The 25,688-nt window shown below is 40.0% G+C and overlaps 1 protein-coding gene across 1 annotated transcript in view; it reads left to right on the top strand.

The window, feature by feature from the left end:
- The window catches only part of LOC135480852 (uncharacterized), a 49,308-nt gene extending 23,846 nt beyond the window's left edge, over nucleotides 1-25,462 (top strand). Inside the window, exon 6 of the mRNA XM_064760782.1 lies at nucleotides 25,275-25,462. Coding sequence (XP_064616852.1) covers nucleotides 25,275-25,462 — 188 coding nt within the window. The remainder of the gene's footprint in view (nucleotides 1-25,274) is intronic.
- Nucleotides 25,463-25,688: the final 226 nt, after the last annotated feature.

The following is a 25,688-nucleotide window of genomic DNA, read 5'->3' as shown; positions in this document are numbered from 1 at the left end:
AATGTCTGTCTTAGTATGACTGTAGCCTACACTGACACCTTTTAAGAGGTGTGTTCTAGCTATCACTGCCGAGTCATTCGTCAATGGACATCATCAGTTTCTGAATGAAACATCCTGTCATTAACTTGAGGGGGGCCTCCGTGGCTCAGACGGTTAGCGCGCTAGCGCAGCGTAATGACCCAGGAGTCTCTCACCAATGCGGTCGCTGTGAGCTCAAGTCCAGCTCATGCTGGCTTCCTCTCCGGCCGTAAGTGGGAAGGTCTGCCAGCAACCTGTGGATGGTCGTGGGTTTCCCCCGGGCCCTGCCCGGTTTCCACCCACCATAATGCTGGCCGCCGTCGTATAAGTGAAATATTCTTGAGTACGGCGTAAAACACCAATCAAATAAATAAATAAAATTAACGTGAGTGCGGCTAGCGTGTCACCAAGAAAGTATCCCCTGCTATACTGGCGTATAATTTGCAAACAGGCAACGCCTATGGATATAACCACAAATAGTCGTCATCGAGAAAGTATCCGCTCTGATACAGGCTGATTATTTGTTAACAGGCATCACCTAGGAATATAATATAGTGTCGTCATCAAGAGAGAACACGATGTGGTAAAGGCGAATAATTTACTAACAAGCAACACCTATGAATTTTGCAGCATGCGGTCGTTAAGAAGCATGTATATCCACTGTGGCAGAGGCGTATCCAAACTGCACCTTGCAGGCACCAGCTACTTGTATTCACCCTTCATCAGCAGTATCTGTAACCTGCATAAATCAGGTGTATATGATTTGGTAACAAGAGTCATCCTGAGTCCAATCTTAGCCTAGTGAAATAAACGTGCAGATGTGTGTGCCCGAAATTGCCCCATCCAGTAATTCCTCGCAGCAGCATTATACCGGACCTTCTCTGTACATGTCACAACAACGGACAGGCTACTAGTACAACACACTCAATAATGTGCACGTATAGCTCTGTATGGCCCTAAGCATACGGGAGTAAACACGTGGTAAACAAGTAAACACAAGTTCTCGTCTCTCCCATACCTTTCACTGCCATGTAGTACCTTTTCATAATGGTTTCACAGCCCTGGATTATCAATAGGCTTGCACCCGCCTTGGTCTATTTATGGCTTTTTTCAAAAGACAAAATTTCGTCTAGCCATGCACTGACTGAAAAGAACAAGTCGTACGCCAGTGACCGAGAATTTGCAGTTGTATGGCTGGTGAAAGATTGAGCAGTACATACACATACACATGGTAAAACTCGAAATGTCCTAGAAAACATTGAGCACGGTGAAGGTTCTGTGGTTCTGTAATACACAAGACTTTTTATGCCAAATATAACGGCAAAAGACTGAGAGTTCTGAGAGTTCAAGTAAACCTAAAGCGTATTTACACCCACATGTATTCCACCTGATATGTATTTGCATAATATGTGAATATGCTTCAAGCCTTCACAGAAAGTTTGCATTTGTAATGAAACTCTACGGGGATAGATAATAAAATCCAAAGTTTTTATAGCTGTTTTTTAAATTAAAATTATTATGGAAAAGGTATGAATTGGGTAGTAACTTATCTGAATATGTATGAGATTGTATAAAAAATTATAACATGACAGAACTTACGTTAGACCTACCAATCCACGAAACAGTTTCCTAATAAAGACGTGAAATATTCTCTGTGAAAGAAGAGGTCGCCGCATATATAATCAAAGGTAAATATTTCCTATAAAACAACTGGAAACATTCCCTTAAAAATACAGAGGAATAAAACAAACCATGGGGAATTTTCATTAACATCCACACAGAAATACATATATACCACGGCAAATGTGCTCTACACGTGGTGAATAAATCAGGCCACTGAAACTATCCATCAGTCATCCACACAGAAGTGCACATATACCACGGCAAATGTGCTCTCCACGTGGTGAATAAATCAGGCCACTGAAACTATCCATCAGTCATCCACACAGAAGTGCACATATACCACGGCAAATGTGCTCTACACGTGGTGAATAAACCAAACCACATGAAATATTCATCAAACCTCCACACATAGAAACAGTTATACCACGGCAAATGTTCCCTATATATGATGAATCAATTAAACTACGTGAAATATTCAGCAAACATCCACACAGAACCCATAACGTTTTAATGTCCACTGATCTGGCTAGCCTTCACAGTTATCTGCCGTCACATATAAACCCATCACGTGTTAATGTGTACGGATCTGACTTGTATTCACAGATAAACCCATAACGTGTTAATGTGTATGGATGTCACTAGTATCCACAGATAAACCCATAACGTGTTAATGAGTAAGGATCTGGCTAGCCTTCACAGATAAACCCATAAGGTGTTAGTGTGTACTGATCTGATTACTATTCACAGATAAACCCATAAGGTGTTTATGTGTACTGATCTGATTACTATTCACAGATAAACCCATAAGGTGTAAGTGTGTACTAATCTGATTACTATTCACAGATAAACCCATAACGTGTTAATGAGTAAGGATCTGGCTAGCCTTCACAGATGAACCCATAAGGTGTTAGTGTGTACTGATCTGATTACTATTCACAGATAAACCCATAAGGTGTTAGTGTGTACGGATCTGGCTGGCCTTCACAGATAAACTCATAAGGTGTTAGTGTGTACTGATCTGATTCCTATTCACAGATAAACCCATAACGTGTCAATGTGTACGGATCTGATTACTATTCACAGATAAACGCATCACGTGTTAATGTGTACTGATCTGGCTAGCCGTCACAGATAAACCCATAACGTGTTAATGTCCACTGATCTGATTACTATTCACAGATAAACCCATTAGGTGTTTATGTGTACTGATCTGATTACTATTCACAGATAAACCCATAAGGTGTTTGTGTGTACTGATCTGATTACTATTCACAGATAAACCCATAACGTGTTAATGTGTACTGATCTGATTACTATTCACAGATAAACCAATAAGGTGTAAGTGTGTACGGATCTGATTACTATTTACATATAAACCCATAGCGTGTGAATGTGTACTGATCTGGCTAGCCGTCACTGGTTTTTTTGTGTTTTTGGCAAAAGTGGCCGTAAAACCAGTAAATAAAATAAAAAAAAAAAAAAAAAAAAACATTAACACGTGATGGGTTTATCTGCCGTCACAGATAAAACCATCACGTGTTAATGTGTACGGATCTGACTAGTATTCACAGATAAACCCATAACGTGTTAATGTGTATGGATGTCACTAGTATCCACAGATAAACCCATAACGTGTTAATGAGTAAGGATCTGGCTAGCCTTCACAGATAAACCCATAATTTGTTAGTGTGTACTGATCTGAATACTATTCACAGATAAACCCATAAGGTGTTAGTGTGTAGGGATCTGGCTAGCCTTCACAGATAAACTCATAAGGTGTTAGTGTGTACTGATCTGATTCCTATTCACAGATAAACCCATAACGTGTCAATGTGTACGGATCTGATTACTATTCACAGATAAACGCATCACGTGTTAATGTGTACTGATCTGGCTAGCCGTCACAGATAAACCCATAACGTGTCAATGTGTACGGATCTGATTACTATTCACAGATAAACGCATCACGTGTTAATGTGGACTGATCTGGCTAGCCGTCACAGATAAACCCATTATGTGTTAATGTGTACGGATCTGATTACTATTCACAGATAAACCCATAACGTGTTAATGTGTACGGATCTGGCTAGCCGTCACAGATAAACTCATAACGTGTTAATGTGTAGGGATCTGGCTAACCGTCACAGATAAACCCATCACGTGTTAATGTGTACGGATCTGAATTGTACTCACAGATAAACCCATAACGTGTTAATGTGTACTGGTCTGGCTAGCCGTCACAGATAAACCCATAACGTGTTAATGTGTACGGATAGCCGTCACAGATAAACCCATAACGTGTTAATGTGTATGGATGTCACTAGTATCCACAGATAAACCCATAACGTGTTAATGAGTAAGGATCTGGCTAGCCTTCACAGATAAACCCATAAGGTGTTAGTATGGACTGATCTGATTACTATTCACAGATAAACCCATAAGGTGTTAGTGTGTAGGGATCTGGCTAGCCTTCACAGATAAACTCATAAGGTGTTAGTGTGTACTGATCTGATTGCTTTTCACAGATAAACCCATAACGTGTCAATGTGTACGGATCTGATTACTATTCACAGATAAACGCATCACGTGTTAATGTGTACTGATCTGGCTAGCCGTCACAGATAAACCCATAACGTGTTAATGTCCACTGATCTGATTACTATTCACAGATAAACCCATAAGGTGTTTATGTGTACTGATCGGATTACTATTCACAGATAAACCCATAAGGTGTTTGTGTGTACTGATCTGGCTAGCCGTCACAGATAAACCCATAAGGTGTTTGTGTGTACTGATCTGATTACTATTCACAGATAAACCCATAAGGTGTTAATGTGTACTGATCTGATTACTATTCACAGATAAACCCATAAAGTGTTAATGTGTACTGATCTGATTACTATTCACAGATAAACCCATAAGGTGTTTGTGTGTACTGATCTGGCTAGCCTTCACAGATAAACCCATAAGGTGTTTGTGTGTACTGATCTGATTACTATTCACAGATAAACCCATAACGTGTTAATGTGTACTGATCTGATTACTATTCACAGATAAACCCATAAGGTGTAAGTGTGTACGGATCTGATTACTATTTACAGGTAAACCCATAGCGTGTGAATGTGTACTGATCTGGCTAGCCGTCACAGGTTGTTTTGTGTTTTTGGCGAAAGTGGCCGTAAAACCAGTAAATAAAACAAAAAAAAAAAAAAAAAAAAAACATTAACACGTGATGGGTTTATCTGCCGTCACAGGTAAAACCATGACGTGTTAATGTGTACGGATCTGACTAGTATTTACAGATAAACCCATGACGTGTTAATGTGTATGGATGTCACTAGTATCCACAGATAAACCCATAACGTGTTAATGAGTAAGGATCTGGCTAGCCTTCACAGATAAACCCATAAGGTGTTAGTGTGTACTGATCTGATTACTATTCACAGATAAACCCATAAGGTGTTAGTGTGTACGGATCTGGCTAGCCTTCACAGATAAACTCATAAGGTGTTAGTGTGTACTGATCTGATTCCTATTCACAGATAAACCCATAACGTGTCAATGTGTACGGATCTGATTACTAATCACAGATAAACGCATCACGTGTTAATGTGGACTGATCTGGCTAGCCGTCACAGATAAACCCATAAGGTGTTTGTGTGTACTGATCTGATTACTATTCACAGATAAACCCATAACGTGTTAATGTGTACGGATCTGGCTAGCCGTCACAGATAAACTCATAACGTGTTAATATGTAGGGATCTGGCTAACCGTCACAGATAAACCCATCACGTGTTAATGTGTACGGATCTGACTTGTACTCACAGATAAACCCATAACGTGTTAATGTGTACTGGTCTGGCTAGCCGTCACAGATAAACCCATAACGTGTTAATGTGTACGGATAGCCGTCACAGATAAACCCATAACGTGTTATTGCGTATGGATCTGACTAGTGTTCACAGATAAACCCATAACGTGTCGATTGGTATTGATCATCCACTGCCCATATGCCGCTCCATAACGTGTTAATGTGTACTGATCTGACTAGTATTCACAGATAAACCCATAACGTGTTCATGTGTACGGATCTGACTAGTATTCACAGATAAACCCATCACGTGTTAATATGTACGGATCTGACTAGTATTCACAGATAAACCCATAACGTTTCGATTGGTATTGATCATCCAATGCCCATATGCCGCTCCAGTTGCTGAGGGCCACAAAGTTGTTCACAGGGTTCATAGGTTCGTTCTCATGCCAGTAAGGAGCGTCCATGGGTAGTTCTTCACCGTTCATCCACCGAAGTCTGTCTGTCACCCAATGAGCTCCCAGCCAAAACCGTCCTTTATAATCTTAAGGGGAAACGCAAAGCGAAAGAAACATTTTACAAATGAAGCAAATGTCATTAAATAAGGCTTTAAAATAAGACTATATCTGTTGAACTACATTAGGAATGTAGATGAAGCTCACCATACCATCCAAAGATTTAATTGCATTTAATTCCGTGAAAACAGGTGTTTGTCAAAATGTTTGGCAAGGTATTTATCAGGTACGTGTACATGGCGTCCTGCACAAGGCGGAGGGAACTTTTCAAATGATAATATTTTTAGGCCACCCAAGAAATATGTATGCTTCGCTGGAAGTACCTTCAACTCTTTCTCAGAAGATGTCCCTGACGGAATCGGAAATTTGTATTGCACAAGGCTTAAACACTTAAAGGCACATGAAAAATAAGTTTTCACCGAGAAACTTTCTCGGCCGGATGAACGTGGAATCAATCAGCGCGATTGATTATAAAATATGATAACAATACATCATTTTCAGTAATTTCATTGACATGTAATAATTTGTAATTAACATATCTGCTTCTTTGTACCTTACTCTGTTAATGCCGTGATCCCAAAAGTTGCTATTGTTTAACACATTATATTGTTGCTCATGTTCAACACGTTACGCTGTTGCCACTGTTTAACATGTTACATTGTTGTTGAAATATTAAAATGTATAGTTGCGTTCTTCGCCTGCTTTGCAAATGGATAGTCTAACGAAATCCCACGGACATGATTACAAGCAAAATTCAAATTGTGTTCGGGGCAGTATGTTTATTATGTTGAATTTGATCGTCACGTTCGATATAAAAAACTATCTGGCACATTTATGTAAACAGATACATCACGAATTCAATGCTGATTTCACTCATTCTCCTACAACATACCTTGCACTTTTTCAATACCATTGCCAACTGCTGACTGCTACCCTTTTCATGACTCGGTCCTGATTTCGTACTTTACTTACTTTCTTAGTTCTGGGGTGATTTGTGTTTATACATCCTTTTGGAAATTGAAAAGCGCAGTGAAAACTGTTAACTGCTTCTCTTTGTATAATTCCGTCCTAATTTCGCACTTCATGTGCTTTCTTAGTTACCTGGTGGTTTGTGATAAGCGTCGTTTTGGGGATTAACCTTGCAATTATTGATCTAGAACATCCTTATTGGTTGACAGCTGGTACACGAATGTGTATATCGAATGCGCTTTTCAAAGCTTTAGTCTTAGAATTGGGATGTTTGTCAGGATGTTTGCCAAGATGCTTCTCAGCTACATGTAGGCCTACATGTATTCGGCCAAATCCGATGGAATTTCTCAAAGGATAGCATCCTTGTCGCAGGAGGTTTTAAACTTCATTGTACTAATTCGAAGAGCCCATGGTTTGCAAAAATCGTGTTCCTACCTGTATCGGAACCTCTGCAAGCTTACCTATATCGTTGAACGCTTGAAGAAATCCATAGAATCTTTCTTCGGTGTGGAGATCCAGCAGATGCCCGCTGCTAACTACGCAGGCGTCGTTGGCCTGGTTCCACGTGAGGTCTGTTGAGTTGGCTGTATAACATATATCTAAGTGGCTTATATAAAGCATACCTTTTCCACAGGGACACCGAACTGGAAAAAAAAACATAACGCTATACATTAGAAGTCACACTGATTTATTGAGGAATCGGTTCATAGGTTTAGGGCATCCCCTCGAAATCGGGAGACCTGGCATCAAACTCGGGTCGGGCCATAATACATACTTTAAAAATGGTTGCTTCACCGCTTGGCGCTCAGTACTGGGAGATTGGGTCATGGAAACAGGAACGGTTGGCTTGGTGTGAGTATAATGTGGGTGGGGTGTCACCTCTTCTGTCTTCGGCATGATATTTCATTGCCAGCGCTTTGGCGACATGAGCTAGCTCGCCCTGTGACCAGAACATACTATATGTTCATACATCCAATGATTCCTCGTCGACATGTGACTGAAAAAATGTGAAGTACAACGTAAAAACCCCAAGCATACATGCATACATATATTAATAGCTTGACTGTTTCACACAAGAGAGTTTGACTGAAAAGTGAGCGTTTAACGCATTGCTCAACAAATTAAGAAATGTTCGTTTATGTCAGAAATGTCAGAAAAGAACTTCATTTATTAAGTCATCTCATTGGCTCCTTCGCCGTGAGCGTTGTTCTGTCCGCAGCCATTGGTAAACTGACTGTAATGAGATCATAAACTTTAGTCTAGCTCTGGCTAGATCGACTGCAAATTTAAGTTTGGGTATTTATCGGGTACCTGGGAGGAGGTGGTCACTTTCTATGGACACTGGTTTCCTCTCTGCATCAATGGACCTGATCTCGTTCGTATAAGTGAGGGATTATTGCGTATGCACGTAAACACAAGCCAGAATACTAAATTATGATTCTGGATTGCGGAAACCATAGTACACAGATAAAACCACCGACACTTGGCAAATTACTGACCAGCTTTCCTGCGTGTGAGGCTCAGTATGCACGTCGTATTGGTGGATGACAATCGGCCTTCAAAGAACGTTACAACGGCCTCAGCGTCGAGAGACGTTGACCAGTGAATCGCCCCAAGCGTCCAGCATACAGTGGGTGCGGAGCAATTTACAAATTTTCTGTTCAAGGCAGAGCTTGTACCCAGCAGATTAACATATCTCGTCAATGGAGAATGCTAACTATTGGAATGGAATCGAAAATGTGTCCTTTACTAGCTGACAATTATGTGTTCGGAAACTCTATGTTATATGATTTGTATTGGAAACTGTTTTATTGTTATTGGTTCTGGCCGGCAAAGATTGGCATAGGCATTAACCATTTATCATAGGCGAACACTACATTATTTCAAACTGAAACCACAAACCTTGAGTACATAAATATTGCTGAGTGTCAGGAAGATGGTATTTTCACATTTACTCACTTTTTGACGAGAGGAACCAATTGTCAAACCGGGTATACCTCTAAACTGTCAAGCCATTAAACCTTGAGCAGCAATGATCGGAAGGTCACCTTCTCATTGTTACATTGTAACCCACTGAGTATTAGCCAACAAGGAGGATTTATATTTCTAACACAAGAATTGATTTTGTAAGTAGCACGATAGAGTTCAAGAAATGTCGGTTGCTATGTTTCTTTGTTGTCGAGAACGTGATTGTAAAAATACCTCGTTAGTCTTGGAGACCACGTCCGAAATGCACAGCGAACTAGATGCAAACAAATTCATTTCTGTTTGAATTCTCAATAATTAATGGGAGACTCAAGGACGAGCAGAAGGGTCCAAATGACAATTAAACGGATCGTGTTCTTCTGTACATTGCAATGCGTGTGTGTTTCCTATATTTTTTATGACCACATACACACCCATAATTGAGGACGTAATAACGGAAAGAACAAATGTGTTCACGGTTTTGGACCGCCTTGATATAGACGGGAAAGAGTTTTAGGAGTTCCTCATTGAGCACAATCCAATGTTATTATACCTCGTAGGGAGACTTGGTTTACACATGCCGATGTAGGACGCATGACACTTTGTAAAAGATGATGTACATGTACAACGATAACGTCGCATAATTTCATTATTTGGATGTGATCAACGGTGTTGCCGTTTTCACACATAGTCGGTCCGTAATGTTTTCTACCACTTTCTGGCATAACAGATACATGTCTGCACACCAATGTGCTGTTGAGTCGGTACAAGATTTCCAATATGAAAACTAACGTTTATCTCTAAACTACTCCGTTCTGAACAGAGTTCCTTTCTGAAGCAGAAGTATGAAAACAATCTATATCACCTTATTGTTGACATTTTTGAATCCGAGGAAGTTGCCCTTTGAAACAACACTTTTCGCTTGTTGGAGATTATTCTACAATAGTGATAAACTGTATCGGGAAAAACGTTGGTGTTTTCAAGAAGGCTTAAGCTCGACACTTCCGTGACATTCTTGTAAGTCACTTCCTACAAGAGCTTTTGCTAGCACAATAACAGATGCTGTAGTCTCACTGAGCACTGTGCAGGCTTTTCCAAGCGATTGATTGCATGTGTTTTTGGCTGGATTTAGTCCAGACTTTCCTTTCATAGACATACTGTTCGCTCCCTTCCATTCCAGACAATAGATCGTAAGCGTAATCCTTCTCTACAGAAGACAAAAGAAGCTTTGCATGGGCCACAGCCTTGCCATTATGCATATTAGCGCATCTTTGGAAGCATTCCACTGGTAGTATATCCGATTTGTAGTTAAATCATTCCAAACAAGAAGGCTTGACAGGGTGTCTTTCACTAGCTGAAGACAATTCCAATGGATTTCTTCTTGCAAGAAAAATAGATTGTCAATCGTGAGACGTTATCACAATGGAACAAAAACCGGTGGTAGTCCTGATGTGTATTCCAAGAGGAATTTAACCATGTTTCCCCGACGTTTAATTCTTTTTTATTACTGGTAGGTGATGGTATAATTTTGATTGAACTATATGGACGAGATCTGTCCAACTATCAGCGAATTAACCAATCACTGTTCAGGGCGTCAACCGGTAAAACAATATGTACACTCATTTTCCGGCAAAGACCAAAAATATACAAAATATCGAAAGATAGTTTCATTGAAATAGAAGTAGTCAGCATATTCCCGTGATGTCGGGGAGAGAGACGTGTGTAATACACGATGTGTAATATCCAGTACTTAATACACAAAAACTTATATTTAAACACTGAAAGGTAGATATCGCATGCTGCATGTTTATACAAGAAATGGTATACGATACATACATACACAGTACAGCGCCACTGATTTCCCACACTATGCTTGTAAATTGTAATAAATTGTTGCTATGTTTGGCACAGTTCAGGAGACTTGGTCGCGTAAAATCTTGACTTCAGAGTTTCGTCTGCAGTGTTTTACCACGTATTTTGAAATTGTCGATGTTAATACACACCCTAGAATATACGATGAGACGAGTCCGGGCAATTACAACTTCATTCCCGACCATTTTCTTATTATTTTTGTCTAGCAGGTTGTCCAACAGGTACAGTGTTCCCTGAATTTGTTGGGTGTTGCTGCAGAATTTCCCTTTTCCCTTCAAGTCTGTCATTAAAGCTTTCATTGTAGATATTCTCATGGAATTCTTTCTGACTGCAGTTTCACAATCTGACTGGAATACAAAATATCGTAGGTTTTGGTATATATAGCCGAAAAGGCTCAGGGTGTTGTTTTATCAAAGGATGTATTAAGCAAAACTGATTAGATCATGTCTATTTTCAGACAATATTAAAGTTCCTGTACCTTGCAATTTAGGCCAAGGTCTCTTTTAGGGGAAGAAATCTTGTTTTGAAGCCATGTATCAAGTAAAGGTGACTGGATCATGTCTAATTTCAGACCATATTAAGCTTACGGTTCACTGCAATTTAGGCCAAGGTCCCTTCCAGGGCAACAAATCTTGTTTTGAAAGGGTATATCAAGTAAAACTGAATGAATCATGTCGAATTTTAGACAATATTAAACTTACGGTTCACTGCAATTTGGGCCAAAACACTTCCAGGGCAACAAATCTTGCTTTGAAAGGATGTATAACTGACTGGATCATGTGTAACTTCAGACCACATTAAACTTACCGTGCCCTATCATTTAGGCCAAAATCCTTCTTAGCGCAGCAAATGTTTTTTTTTGAAAGCATGTATCAAGTTAAGGTGACTGGATCATGTCATTTTTCGGGTTGTGTTATTAACCCTTACCTACCTTTTAACTGAAAGTCGCCCTCAGTGCATTTGTATAAACGCAGATCTTGACCGCTTGTGTCAAATGACCGGCAGTTCGGATCGGAGATACAGGCCATGGCTCCTCGTATTAAACACTTTGGGTACTCTCCAGAATTTCCCCCTGATATAGTTTTGCATGGCTCTTGTGCAACGTCGTTATTGTCAAAATTTCGTGAAAATTGAAAAGTCCTCATGTTTTCAGAGTTTCTCGGTTCACAAACTGTAGCATATTTCAGCACCAGAGACAATAATAACAACAGTAACATGATATCTGAATAAAAATGCGTCGTTTACAAACTGAGCGTTTTTATGTTTTTAAAGGCGTTGGCAAAAATCCATACCGGAGTCAACTCTCGCCAAGTTCTGCTTATATACGCAAATGACTTCTGGGTAGCTATAATGACACGGTGTATGAAAAGACCTCATTTCTACACACCATAGAGACTTAAGTCGATTAGTTAGGATTATTCAGCTAATCCTTGTATCTTATTTCACATCGATGAACACATGTAGATTCTCTTTATGGTGCCAGCCTAAATGGGAGACTTGCGCACTTGACAAAATAACATACAGGGCTACCGTGTAAAACTGTTTGCAAGCAATCTATAATTTTGGTCAATAATAAGCACAGAAACAAAACAGAGATTTAGGGCAGCTAACTGTCAACTGGGGGAGGCGGAGGGGAACTTTCGTGTGTGTGAAGGGGTCGATTGGGGGAGGGCGCTAGTTATTTTTTTATTGTAATGGCCCATTTATTCAACACATCCCATAGTCCTTACATCGCATGCGCCGTTCTGTGCGTTCACATTACATCAGTGCTGTGCGACGCGCGTAGGCTTGTTATGGCTGAGCCTCACCACTGATGTCCTCGTGCGGAACTACTTAATCAGCGTTCATCAATTAAATTGGACAGGTGCTGGTTGGAATCATGTTGTGTATATTTTAGATAAACAGAACGCATATGTATGAAGTGTTATTAAAAACGCAGGTTGAGACAGAACTTTTTTGTATTTTCTGATATCACCTCCTGTCTCATCACTCTGACACAATGGACCACGACTTTGTTTGAGATTTCAGTATAAAATTTCCCAGTGGTGGCCGTGATGTAAGGCGAATGTTAGAGAACGACTCATACACCGTAAAGACTAGGCCTATGCACTTTTGCTGTGATAAGTTGGCTATAATTCAACGCTATACATTCGCTATATGTTGCCATTTTGTTGGGGCCATGAGTGTTATGGTATTTTGCTGATGATATGTGTGTTTTTACGGCAAATAAGCACTGGCTCTATTGTTTTCCGCGAATCATTCATTGTGCGGCAAGTGGTGTGTATTGGGTGTGCTAGTGACGTATATCTTGTGTTCGGCTGATGTGTATTGGATGTTTAAGGGACATGTATGGATGTGTTGTTAAAGTGACGTGTATCGGGTGTTCAAGTGAGGCATATCTTGAGTTCAATCGGATGTTCAAGAGGCATGTTTCGATCGAGTGTTCAAGTAACGTGTACCGGGTGTTCAAGTGACGTGTACCGGGTGTTCAAGTGATGTATAAAAGGTGGTCAAGTGACGTATACCGTGTGTGCATGTGACGTGTTTCGTGTACTCAAGTGACGCGTATGGAAGGCTTGGCCAATCATATCCTTGCTTTTATAGCCAAGAAAACCAGAGTGATGTTCTCCTGGGCAAACTTTCCACCATTGCCCAGGCGCTATGACTTCTGTTCCGTCTACTGCTTTTCATTGGTGCTCTGCTTCTCTTCACATTCATGTACAATCGCATTCTTATGAGAGATCTTCCGTCTCAGTAGGACTTATGAAAATGGCCAAACGAGTTATCTCCCCCTGTACCAGTGATAACGGTATCCCAGTCGACCGTCTTGCGCTGTTGAGAACGCCTAACAGCTACCGTACTGTATTACCTGATTAGGGAGCTATTAGGTATTGGGTGGTCCCAGGTGGTATGGTACATTGAAGACTCGGCTTTTGACAATCAATACATGAGCATTATCTGTATCGCCTATCTTCCTGTCTGCAAGTTTGATACCTGCTATAGGCTTCGAACCCACCCTTGCGTTACTGTACGTACGAAAGTCTTCAGAAACCTATTCTATAGACAGCTAGTAGGCATCATGGCCCGTCTACTGTCGAGCCTATTTTGCCTAAAAATGATCGTCACACCGATAATCCATTACACGTCGATGCGCAGGAAGTTTGGGCGTCTAGTGTGACATTAATATACTCATGGCATACTTCTCACTACAGCCACATTCCATGTTGATTTGAACTCTCGTCAGTGTCAATAACTGCGGTAGAATCTGATTGGGCAATGAGTCATGCATATTTATGAAGGAAAGTTTAGGGCTTTGAAGGGTTAATGTGGCTCAGTTAAGCAAGTAGATCATGCAAGACGTCGCTAGCTTGATTAAATGAAGATGGTATTACCCTATTTGAAAGTTGTTAAGTAATGGGTGGAGCCAGGTGGCAAGGGGACGTTGAAGACTCAGCTATTGACATTTAATGGGCATCTCGAGCAGCCGCTGAACGACATCTATATCACCTTGATCTAAAATTTTTTAGAAGTCAGCGCATGTAGGTGTTTTCTCAACACTTGTCTTGTCTTTAGTCAACCCAGAAAATGTCAAGGTAAAAACATTTCCTCCGAGTATTTAGGGATTGAAATCAATCCCGATTCTTTGAGTGTAAAAGAAAGACATCATCGAATAACAAAACGATTCTTGTGTGGATTACTGTTGAATGATTTGTGTGAATATATTCAATTATTGATTTAATTGGTGTATTACACCGTACTCAAAAGTATTTGACTTATACTATTGCGGCCAGCATCATGATGGGAGGAAACCGGACAGAGCCCGGTGGACATCCACGACCATCCGCACGTTGCTGAAGACCTTCACACGTACAGCCGGTGGGGAAGCCAGCATGACTTCTTGTGAATGTGATTTCGTGTGGAATGTGTTGTGACGTCCAAAAATTGTGATCAACATTACTGCAATTGTTTTTACCTGTCACTGCTAAAGACATGGTACAAATGAGGGCAATTAATTTGCTACTGATTAAGTATTTACATAAACAGATATCGGTAGAATAAAATCCTAATTGAGGTAAATTGACAAAGGGGGGTATTTCACCGGTTACTTGTTGTAAGCTTTTTTGGATCCGTTTTCTTTAGTACTGAAGTCTTAAGAAATGAACACAAAGACGACTCGGATGGGAGACACAAGTGGATTTGTCTATTTTATAACAAATCAAGTTCACCTTTTATACACATTTCATATCTAAATCTGTTTAAAAAAAAATCTTTCTTGATAGCACATTTTAAGAGGTACAATCTACTTAGAAATAGGTGTAGTAAACAAAACCATTAGATCTTGGGCTTGTTCAGCAGATATTAGAACTTTAAACATATAGTGTTATTTACATTAGGTACTTTGATAATCTGTAGAGCATTAGAATCTGATAAACTTGATAGGTACAATCGGATTATATGTTTCATAACCAGCCGTTCCTTTAATGTGCTCTTCATCGGATTATATTTGGCTGTAGCCAAAGTGGTCTTAAAATATTATCCGACCACGACCAGGAATCACAATCTTTGGAGTAAACCTTCTCCGAATAGCGTTTCGTTTTATTAAAATCTTCACTTGACAAGCAACACACTGGCAAAGGTCACTCTGACACTGTACGGGCATGTATAAGCTAGCGACACATACCACAAATCTCTAGGACTAGAATCTATCAAAATTCTATAAATATAAATTCTACATTGTGATCATCCTGTCTTCCTTTAATTACATGTATATTGTATTCCAGCATAAACCAGGATTCTGCTGATGGACTAAGCATCCCCGAGGTATGTTATGCCTAAATATCTATATAAATAATTGCCTACAGCTTTAAAAAAAAAACATGCATTTTTAGGTGGACAAAGCACGGTGAGCAATTCCAACGTCTACAAGATGAGAAAGGAATATTTGTCTTTGAGCTGTGTACTGCGGGCACGGAGGTAAAACATGATGGATGGTCTCTGCAGTCTGACAAACATTACACTGGTCTGAATCTCTTACCTTCGATCCCTTTAAGTAGATATTAACTGGGAGATGTCTTAACCGCAGTCGAAAACAGAAGATTTCTGCTTTTCTACTAAACTTTTCTTCTGTTTGAAAAACAGGGTAAATAGGTGACAAAAACGACCCTTCTCTGAAGCGTTCCACTAAATTTGCCATAATTTAAATGATAATGACACTACTTCATTCAGGGCATCGGATATAGACTATTTGACATGAGAGGTGACATCACGCGGGCTTTGCATTGGTTTGGCAAATCTATCTGCTCGTTCATTATCAGGCAACCTAGAATAACCGGGAACCCAAGCGAAACAAATGTCAAGAACAGCATAGAACAGTGAGGACGACAGAAAAACTGCTTCGTGCACCATATTATATAAATAAATGTTTAGTCTAAATGAACGAGTAAATGAATGTCAGCGTACCATCTATCCATCTACCATCAGCGTACTATTGATTAAAAAACGGGCATATTGTTGACAGCTGTCGACTTGTGGTTGCCTTTGTGGATCATACTGGTACAGTAAGAATTTGGTTGTTGTTTTGTTTTGTTAATATTTAAATTATACATGTACATGTATGGCGGTGGTCATGGTTGTAGTTAATGATAGAACCCAACACAACCCTTTGAAAATCGTACAGCGCACATTGCCAGTCAGTTAGCTGATAGATTGACTGACTGATAGGTGCTGGAAGCCTTACTTAATATTTATTCCACTCACATGACTTCAGTAATTATGTTTTGGACCAGGATACGGGAGATTCTGATATAAACCACCCGGCTTTGTCAAGACACTGATGAAATTTCCCACGTGGGACACAGGTATTTGTGGGCGTTCAAAATATACCTCATAGCGATTAAAGTCAAGTATATCCAAGCAACGTCATGTAAAAACTACCTGAGCTACCTCACGAGCGCAGTCCACAATTTATTATCACCAAGGACCTGATAACAGACGGGCATTAAGGAAATGCCAAAATGCAGCTGTATCCCCTTTTGAGCTATAGAATGAATTAGCTCTCATTTATAATGTGTGCGAGATAGCCTACCGATTTGATTTAGCTAATTTTTCGTCTAACGTCATACTCGAGATGGTATTCATTTCTATCGACGAGAAACCCAGAATACTTGGGGCAATCGAGTGCTCTTCGTTGTCACTGTCAAACCTTCTCACATGTTACATATGCCTTATTGGTGATATGCAATTCGTCTGAAGCAAACTTCATGAAAGACTACCTTCAAAAAAAGATGTGCTAATTTTAACAGAAAGTCTGTTTTCTCAGTGATGCAGGAATGTATTCTGTTGTTATAACACAATGACCTGTTAGTATAATCTAATCTGTTAGAATCTTTATGTTGAATTAATACAATATGTGTATTGCACTTAACAGAATAATGTGTTACAATAACACAATGTATTCTAGTGTATTACTCATACAACAGACTTTCTGTTAAATTAAACAGATTTTGTTTTGTGGGAATACGCATAAGAGCTCCGTCGATCACTAAATGCCACCAAGCCCCCCACAACAACGAAACCATAAGCGGTTGGCAGAAAATTCCTTGGCCGACCCTGGGATTGAACCCATGTCTCCATTAACGTAATTGTTGTAAAGCAAGCGCCTGAACTAATGGGTTAATATCTACAACGGTGAGCTCGATTGGAAGATAAGCATCTTAACCGGCGGTGGCAGTTCAAATGAAAGTGATCTAAATTAGTTGCTAAGTATTAAGAGATATATCCAACTCTTTTGCAACTGTGAAAAAATATTCTCTTAAACTTAAACAGAAAGTCTGATGTTCGATCTCAGTTAAATATGACATACACGACAGCTTATGATGTTGATACTATATGGTACAATATTGTGTTATAATAACAGAACACATTCTATCATCTCTCAGACCAGAGATTTTCTGTTAAAATTAACGGATTCATTTTTTTAAGTGAAAGCCAGTGGAAAATGTGTTTTGTACCTTGATATTGCAATCATATGGTAAAGCTGACAACCATCGTATAAGTGTAATCTTCTTGAACATGGCGATAAATAATTAACAAGCAAATAAATACTTGTACGATTACAATTTTTTTGAAAACGTTGTATACAGCTTCATATATAACTGTATTCCGATTCAAATTCCTGGTTCATGTACTGAACCGGTAACGGAGGCCTGCTGTGATCCGGCATGTTAAATCCGTGACAAGGTACGAGTGAATTTTCGGCTTGAATGTCGGGCATTCCTTGGGCGTTAACTGCAGGGGCGGACCTGTGAGAAGAAGAATGAATTTACGAAGCGAGACACAGAAAACAGATTATGTCATACAATCTGACCACAGTTCAATTCCCAAGCTCACGGATTCCACTTACATTTCGCTTATCCGGAGGCGGCTCACATTATGGCGGTCAGAAGCCGAGCATAGCCCCAGGGAAACCGATGCCAATCCACAGGTTGCTGTCAGACCTTCCCACACACGGCCGGAGGGGAAGCCAGCTGAAACTGGACTTGTACTTACGGCGAGCCCTTTTGATTTAATACTTCATGACAAAATGCGGACGCCGACCTGTTCCCCATTATATTGGATATACATGTATCTCACCCTCAACACAAAGTGTCCAACAGCGCAAGTCTTGCCTTTAGAACATACCTTCGTAGAGCAATGCTTCTGTTTTAACTGAGAGGTCGATCGGCAGCTGTTTTGAGCGTGTAATTAAAGTTATTAAAAGCGTGTTATTTAAGTTATTAAAAGCTTTAAGTATGCAGGTCATAGGATGCAATAACTTTACAATTGTTTTCATTTAGATGATATATAATAAATAGCATATCTAGCGTTGCTGTTTTGAGAAATACTGTTTTCTATAGAAACGAGAGCAAAATCTACAGCCATGTTGACTGTAATATTTTCCCTTTAGTTGGATCTGCCAGTGGGATTAACCAATCAGATTCGAGCTTTGACCGAGAAGCTTGCTTATTGGATGAGCATGAGTATGATGATGATGATGAAGATTGTGTTTAGATCAAACTGCTCATACTTACGGCTGACTGTGTCTAATACAGCAGACAACTCCCCCGACGATCAGAAGCAACGTAAGAAACCCAAAACTCGAACCGATTAGAACAATCACCTTCACATCAGCTACAAAGTTCTTCCCTCTGGAATTACTTTTGGTTTCTGCAGTGGTAGAGGCGCCAACTACGGTCCCAAACGTCGTTGGTTTTAACTCCAAAGTGGTCGCTATGAAAGTAATGAGTATTTAGTAAATGTAACTCACGTTAACAGTCTCTGCTTATACGCTTGCCTCTCTCTGTTATCGCTGTAGTCAAAAGCATGGCGTTTTAGTATACACGGAAGACGTATATAATCTCATCGAGGGCAGTAGCCTCTTCTCTGTTGTACACAGATCGTGTATATCTTGAAAATATCGATCTCTTCTTACATAAAAAGGAGTCTTTTAGAGTTAAAAGGAATAAATGTAGTCATTCTACTACTGAAATGACGAAATTCAAATGTTTATATGCAAATACGGAAAATAAAACCTTATCATACTGATAAATCTGCAAAGATAAACGCCATTTTAATCAGACAGAAAGTTATTTACCAGTCCAGACATTTGCTGTCTAAATTTCAAGACACTCAAATAGTGGGTCATGGATTTTGCTATTTATATGAAGATGAAATTTCGGGATTTCCTTCACTGGATAACAGTGATATTTCACACGACCAGATACGGTATCACTTTTGTTATTGCATTTTGATATTTCACACCTTACCTGCCGATGGTTGTGGCTTTCTATCGTGCCCTGCCTGCTTTTCTCCCACCATAATGCTGGCCACCGCCGTATAAGTGAAATATTCTTGAGTACGGCGTAAAACACCTATCAAATAAATAAATAAATGAATATTTCACGCAATGATGTGGAAATCCCGAGCTTAGCAAATGACGTCAGCGGGATGACGTCATAATACGCGTCACGTGTTTTATCATTTCCACCTCTCACTCGAAATATATTTAAACTTTACTGTGCAATATCCTCTATGTTCTGACCGCAACATATCCACGATGACCAATGACGTTGCAAACTGGAACTTGCTTTAAGGCAGAAGACTTACCATTTACCTGACCAAGAGCTAAGGTTTTAATACCGCAAGCACTTCTGTTTTCTCCGCTGATATATGAACCTTAGGTCGTATTAATGACAAACGTTTCAGTACAGCGAGAAATACAAATGAAATACAAATATGTATCATCACCACTGATACTCTCTACTTCCAACTGTTCCTTGCTCAAGGGAGAGAACCGTGTATGCGTGTACCTACTTTCTCAAAAACGCCGTTTTGTGGATATATTTTTTTTGTATTATATGAGATACGTTTTCTTTCGTGACACAGCGACACAATCAATCGGGTTGGACTGCAATACTCGCATAATGTTTGTCTCATACTGGGAACTGTGAAAGTTTTAGATAATATCTTTTTTCTGTTTTATTTTACTGAAATAGGTAGTATATTGCCAGCTCTAATATTTTAATTCCTCCAACGTTTTACTCTTGTACCAATGTTGTCATTTAAAAGTTTGCTTGCATTTTGTTTGTAAAGTATAAAGTAAGAAATAAACGAGTGGTCAAAGGAATGTGTTTAAACCTACAATATAACTCGTCAGACACTCTATCCTTCATTGCAACTTACCAATTGATATACAAACAACAGGGAATATAATTTTACCGCAGGCGCTTTCCTCGGGTGTACACGGCATCTCATCATCTACACCTCCGGCGTGCCTACATGGATCCGGTAACCGTCGTCTGACTCTGGTTTCACAGCTACACTTTCCCCAAACTTTCCATGGATCAGCAGGTTCTGAATGGTAAATGAGAAATATGTAACGCTTTCCCTATGCGACTTAATATATGAAATGTAGACGAAATAATACTAGCTGACAAACTGTGCGCGTGGACACATCCGTGACGTCATTGATTTATTGCAGCCTCCGTAGCATAACGGTTATCGAGCTAGGGCGAATTCATGTCGAATTCCTGCTGGTTTTTTTTTTTTTTTTTTTTTTTTTTTTTTTTTTGATTGTTGTTTTACGCCGTACTCAAGAATATTTCACTTATACGACGGCGGTCAGCATTATGGTGGGTGGAAACCGGGCAGAACCCGGAGGAAACCCACGACCATCCGCAGGTTGCTGGCAGACCTTCCCACGTACGGCCGGAGAGGAAGCCAGCATGAGCTGGTCTTGAACTCACAGCGACCGCATTGGTGAGAGGCTTCTGGGTCACTACGCTGCGCTAGCCTGCTGGTTTTCTATCCAACCGTACTTGGGAAGGTCTGTCACCAGCCTGCGGATTGTTGTGGACGTCTCCGCCTTTTTCTCCCACCTTAGGAGAAAATTAAACATTTCGCAATATTGCCTAACAACTTACAAAATTACTCCCATTATGTTGTTTAATTCATGCAGTAGGCCAATGTAAACCCAAGCAAAGTATACTGAGCATAGGCTACTGATACACTGTGGTTTCTCTTTTCGATCAGCAAGGCGGAAGTTAGCTTTGCCTATGAAAACAGCAAGGCTACTGTAACGGATGTCTACTTTGTATAGATGCGATGGATGGTAGAGAGTTATCTCCCTTGCTACTAGTGCTTCTGGGTTGTTGTGGTTTGCTACGTAGCTGTAGGCGGGAGGGCGACGCCGGGATTGCAGCGAGTAAACTGGAAGAATATCTGTATTTCTCTCAGTGTCAAAGTGTTTTTTGTCTCTAAGTACCGCATGAACATGCTAGGAATTCGTTCGCTCTTGATATAGTGTCTTTTAACGTGTAACGGTTAAGATTTGCTGTCCTTCAAAGCGCCTCATCTGAGCATGTGTTGAGGTCACGTGACTATCTGTTATTCAATGTAATGGAAGTTCTGACAATCTTTTCCAAGCTGTTTACTTTTAAACTTTGAGTAGTTTGATAGCTGTTGATGACGGCTAGTTGATACCGTTTGTTCAGACTACAGTAATGCGCCGATCGGTCATCGCAATGACGTTGAAACATGTATTAAGTAAGCGTTTTGATTTATGTACTTTCGTAATCACTTTGTGTCCAGTTGGCTAGAAGTGTTTATGTACCGACGTTCATGCTTCCTTTGTAATGTAAACTAGAGTATTGGTGTTAGTACGGCATAATTGTTATCATTGTGTAATATTGCTCCATTATTGATTAGTCACGAGTTTCCATGTTAAGTTTATTGCATTACAGGATAAGATAGGTAAATGTGATGGATGGAACATGGTTAAACTCACCGGTGAACTTGTGTTTTTTATATAATGCTCTTAAGTAATTCATGATGTGAGAAGTATGTTGTACTGGTACTTAGTCGGTGTCTGCCTTTACTGTACATGGAATGTGGATTATAAAGTGATGGATTTGTAACAACATTTCAAAGTGCGTGTACAGACACGGATATGTTCAAATGTGTTCTTTGTCCATATGACATGTATTAAGTAAGTTTATTGCAGAGATTACAGTGAGTTTGGTTGCCTTGTTCAAGAAACATTTTACTATAATGGTATTCATTTAAGCAGATTAGCTCCCAGGCTACTTGTTTTGCGAAACGTTATTATTACTAATGTAATTGCATCTTAAATCACCACGTTATTGGAAGAAGTGTTGTCACTCAATTTCATTGTGAAAGCCTAGTCATACAGTATTACTGTTTAACCAACACACAAGAGTTTATCTTCTTTTGATCGTTTATGCAGTAACTACAATAGTCATAAGCACTTAACGTATGGCATTCATGGGATTTAATACTAACTGCTATTTCAATTCCTATTAAATTACTGCAGTTTTCTCAATTTATAGTGTTATATTTGTAAGTAAAACCATTATGGTACCTTAGAATGTAAAGATCCAGAGGTTGTAAACATCCATTTCGCTATGTAAACAAGGAAAGTAAAAGTAAAGAAATATTATTGAATTAAGGGCATTTGCTGATGTATTTAACAGGTAATGTGTTACATTAGGCTCGCACGTCTAAATACAATCATGGCCTTAGTTCTTTAATTGTTATCAGAATAAAAACAAATATGTGAATCAGGATAAAAAGTTAAGATCTAATAGTGTAACTGACTTTTGTCAATGATAACATTTATTGACTAAAAAGTATAGTTCAGGGGAGTACATGGGGTAAATGTACATGTGTATACGGAGAGAAAGAGTTAACACATTGAGCAGAACTATTGTGAGGTTAATATATCAGATTAATATGGTGAGGCTGTATTTACGGCTTGTTATAGGGTTTTTTGTTCACCTGGACAATAAAGAAATCTGTGGTTAAACTGAATTTGGAGTAACTTCTTCCCCTTCGTATCCTCACGATTAACACTAACATCCTGAAGTCTTTGTAGAATAAAACCATCGGCTGGCTATTCGCTTCGTAACACCAGGGTCGAGTTGCTGAAAAGTGTTCTAGCTAATACTGGTATTAAGTCATATATTAAGTTTAAAAATTTAGCCAAAGTCAGCCACCATTGTGCAGCTACCAAAAAGTCACAGTATAACAGCAGCAGTTGTAGTTGATGATTAACATACTGTTACGCTTATATTTTTGGGTAAAGTATAAAATTCAACTCTGGGCTTAAAGTTAAATGTGGTATTAAGTCTTGGAAGAGTTTTGAATAAGCGAACTAAGGCAAACACAGTCCTTGATACCCGGCAAGTACATCTGCAGGTCCCGCGGTCACGAAGCGATCTAAGATATGTCAAACTATCAAATCACTTTAAAACTGTTATTTCTTATGTAGCAAGGTCAAAATACTGTTATTGTAAAACAAATTTCTACTAAAGACTTCTATATTAAAAATGCATAGACATTCAGAAACAAGACTGCATTCACAAAGAACAATTTCAAAAACTAGGGATGTGACGTCACTGACATCCAAAGTGTTCAAACAAACAATCTTAGAATTCATTGAAAATTTTGGCGGGAGATATTCTGTTGTCCTGGACAGTTTATATTGGATCATCATCTGATATACATTTCCTTGTAGCGTTTCCTTTCTTCTAAGAATAATATGTCTGTCAGCAGCTTGTGGGTGGTTGTGGGTTTTAACCCAGGCTCCGCCGGGTTTCTTCCCACCACAAAACTGGCTGCTATCGTATAAGTGAACTATTCTTGAGTATGGTGTAAAACACCAATCAAATAAGTAAATAAGTTCAAGAAAAAACATCTTTGGGTTTAGGCACACAGTTTCTGCAATAGTGCCAAATAATATATCACTCAGATTCACAATGCACTCACAGTGCAGTTTGTGAAGATCGTGTCAAGATCGTAAGGTTGAAGACCATGTCACTTACCGTTACGTTCATATGTCACCCATTTGTTCCCAGTTTTGTTGTCATCTGCGCAGTTATTCCTGCCGAACGTTCCAACGTCATCTGTTGCCGAATGACGTACTGTTAACTGAGAAAAGAAAAGATGAATTATTTATATAGTTGGTGTTTTACGCTGTACTCAAAAATAAAGCATTATGTCAGAAAGAAACTTGGCAGAGCCGGGTGTAAACCAACGACGATGAGCTGGCTTTTCCACGTACAGCCGGAGATGAAGCCAGCATGAAATGGACACACAGCGACCTCAATAATGATAACAAAAATGGCCATACTTATCTATATGTCTGATATATCACAAGAGGATAAGTAATTTCCAGTTGGAAAAGGGAATAGTGTAATTATAGTAATTTGTATGTGTATAATTTTTTTTCAAGGTTTTGAGAAAGTAAACCAGGGGTATTCATGGTCAGCTTGTAAAATAGGTATAATAGCCTCATGTGACGTAACTGCCCAATTATCCGTGACGTTACATGTTTCTCCTAACGAGTTGCTTAACTTCTCCAATGACATAATCTCGAGATCCCAGTTTACTGAAATAATTTGATTCATTGACAGTGAAAGAAAAAAAGTTGTTTGGTAGATATTCTACGGTGTGTTTAAGAACATTTCACCTGTACGACGGCGGCTAGTAGTATACACGGTCGTTTTTGCCGCGCATTGTGGATGCGTTATTGAGGTGGCGTCGTGTCGTTAAGTCCGCGCTCTATGGCTGGTTTGAAGAGATGAGTGAAACAAGTGGATTGGACAGCTCTTAGAGTTTGGTGCTGAGCTGATGCGCTCCAAACGGGCCAATATGTGGGTTGGATTTTCCCGTTTGGATTTCGTTGACGTTTCGGAAGACGTCCTCTACCATTAAAAGGAGGACTACCCCATCGTCTGGAGCCCCAAACGCATCGCCACGGCCCCACACCACCAAAGGAATGACGTCCTACAAACCCTCGGTGAAGCAGGCCAGGAACGCCAAAGCTTGGAGGCTCAAACCGCTCTGCTGCAGGCCCGACCACCAAAGCCAAAGGACGCATCGAAAGCGTACGACCTGGCGCTTGGAGAATACACCTGCACACTTTTCGCCTTGACCAGATTTCGTGTCGTTCAAAGAACCATCTGACGAAGACAAAAAGCCTGCAACCGACGTGGAAACGCCAGCACACGGCTTCTCCCTCGAGAAAAAGGTGGAACCCTGGGTGGGAAGAAGGAGCTGCAGCCTGGTCGAGGAGGGAACGACTCAGCAGAAGGAAAAAAAGCGCCAGGCTTATATCGCAGCCTAGGATGGACAACTCCACTGCCCCAGAGACCGAATACCACACCCCCGGACCACCCCATTGCGTAAAGCTCTCCGTGTGGCCAATCTAGCCAAGCTAGAGGTGTAAGCTTTTCTATCTGCCGACGAAGACGGCGACGACTACCTTCTCGACGAACTCTACATACACGCGGCCGCGGCGAAGGCGAGTGAGGAACAGGTTACACAGCAAACACAGACCTGGATGGACCTCA

This window comes from Liolophura sinensis, chromosome 13, assembly GCF_032854445.1.
Source record: "Liolophura sinensis isolate JHLJ2023 chromosome 13, CUHK_Ljap_v2, whole genome shotgun sequence".
NCBI classification, from domain to species: domain Eukaryota; kingdom Metazoa; phylum Mollusca; class Polyplacophora; order Chitonida; family Chitonidae; genus Liolophura; species Liolophura sinensis.
The sequence above is the reverse complement of the archived record's forward strand: the minus strand, read 5'-3'. Positions and strand labels throughout refer to the sequence as shown.